The 1,053-nt window shown below is 35.2% G+C and overlaps 1 protein-coding gene across 1 annotated transcript in view; it reads right to left on the minus strand.

The window, feature by feature from the left end:
* The window catches only part of LOC115295326 (triadin-like), an 86,899-nt gene extending 86,504 nt beyond the window's left edge, over positions 1-395 (minus strand). The window contains exon 1 of the mRNA XM_029943219.1: positions 364-395. Within this exon, the coding sequence (XP_029799079.1) occupies positions 364-395 (32 nt within the window). The remainder of the gene's footprint in view (positions 1-363) is intronic.
* Between the last annotated feature and the right edge of the window lie 658 nt (positions 396-1,053).

Raw genomic sequence — 1,053 nt, forward strand, 5'->3', positions numbered from 1 at the left:
TATATGTATATATATATATATATATACATATATATATATATATAATAGAGGAGAGAAGGAGAGAGAAAGAGATTGAGAATGAGAGAAAGAGTCAAATCTTTTTTGATAATACTGCTATGAGAAATATTTAGCAAAATAAAAAATAAATATCACATGTTTACCTTCACAATAATTGTTCTCAAAGAAATGCTTGCTTGACAAGAAATTGAGCAATGTTCAGTATCAAGCATTTATTTTGCCAGAAAGCATAAATTCTCTTAATCTTGGATACACCAGCATCAGTTAGGAACTGACTCATTGCTTTAGGTCTTGAATGGCATCGTAACTCACCTGTTTCATTTGTATTTGTTCATATGGGTTTACGTGTTCACCTGTTTAAGAAGCCCACAAGGCATAAATCATTGAGAATGATTAAGCAGTGTAATCCTAGGTTAATTTATTGTTGAGCAATGTTTTGCACTCAAATTATGGAAGCACCTACAGTAATCAGCAATACCGGGGGCACCTGAGTGGCTAAGTCAGTTAAGTGTCCAGCTTCGGCTCAGGTCATGATCTCAGGGTTCATGGGTTCGAGCCCCATGTCAAGCTCTGTGCTGACAGCTCAGAGCCTGGAGCCTGCTTCAGATCCTGTACCTCCCTCTCTCTCTGACCCTTCCCTGCTCGCACTGTCTCTCTCTGTCTCTCAAAAATAAATAAAAAACATTAAAAAAAATTTTTTGAAAGCAATAACTCAGAGCAACACTGAAATTTAAGGGAAGGGAATGGGGAAGGGGCTGGAAAAAATTAGAGTCTAGTCAATATGTTCAGAGAGTAGTTTTATCTTTAAAAGTTTTAAAAGCAATTGTGGTTTTTTGTTGTTTTTATTTCTTTCAACAGAACAACCCAAGGGAAAAAGTAAGGAAACACATGCAAAGTATATTTGTGTTTATCTTTTTTCTCTCTGCTACAATTATTGGCCTGCTGATAGACTTGCAGTTTTGAATCCTTTTTTTTTTTATTTTATGCATGTGAACTCTATTTGTTGTTTTTCTGTCACGATGAAAAAGTACACAA

Source organism: Suricata suricatta, chromosome 7 (genome assembly GCF_006229205.1).
Source record: "Suricata suricatta isolate VVHF042 chromosome 7, meerkat_22Aug2017_6uvM2_HiC, whole genome shotgun sequence".
Lineage (NCBI taxonomy): Eukaryota > Metazoa > Chordata > Mammalia > Carnivora > Herpestidae > Suricata > Suricata suricatta.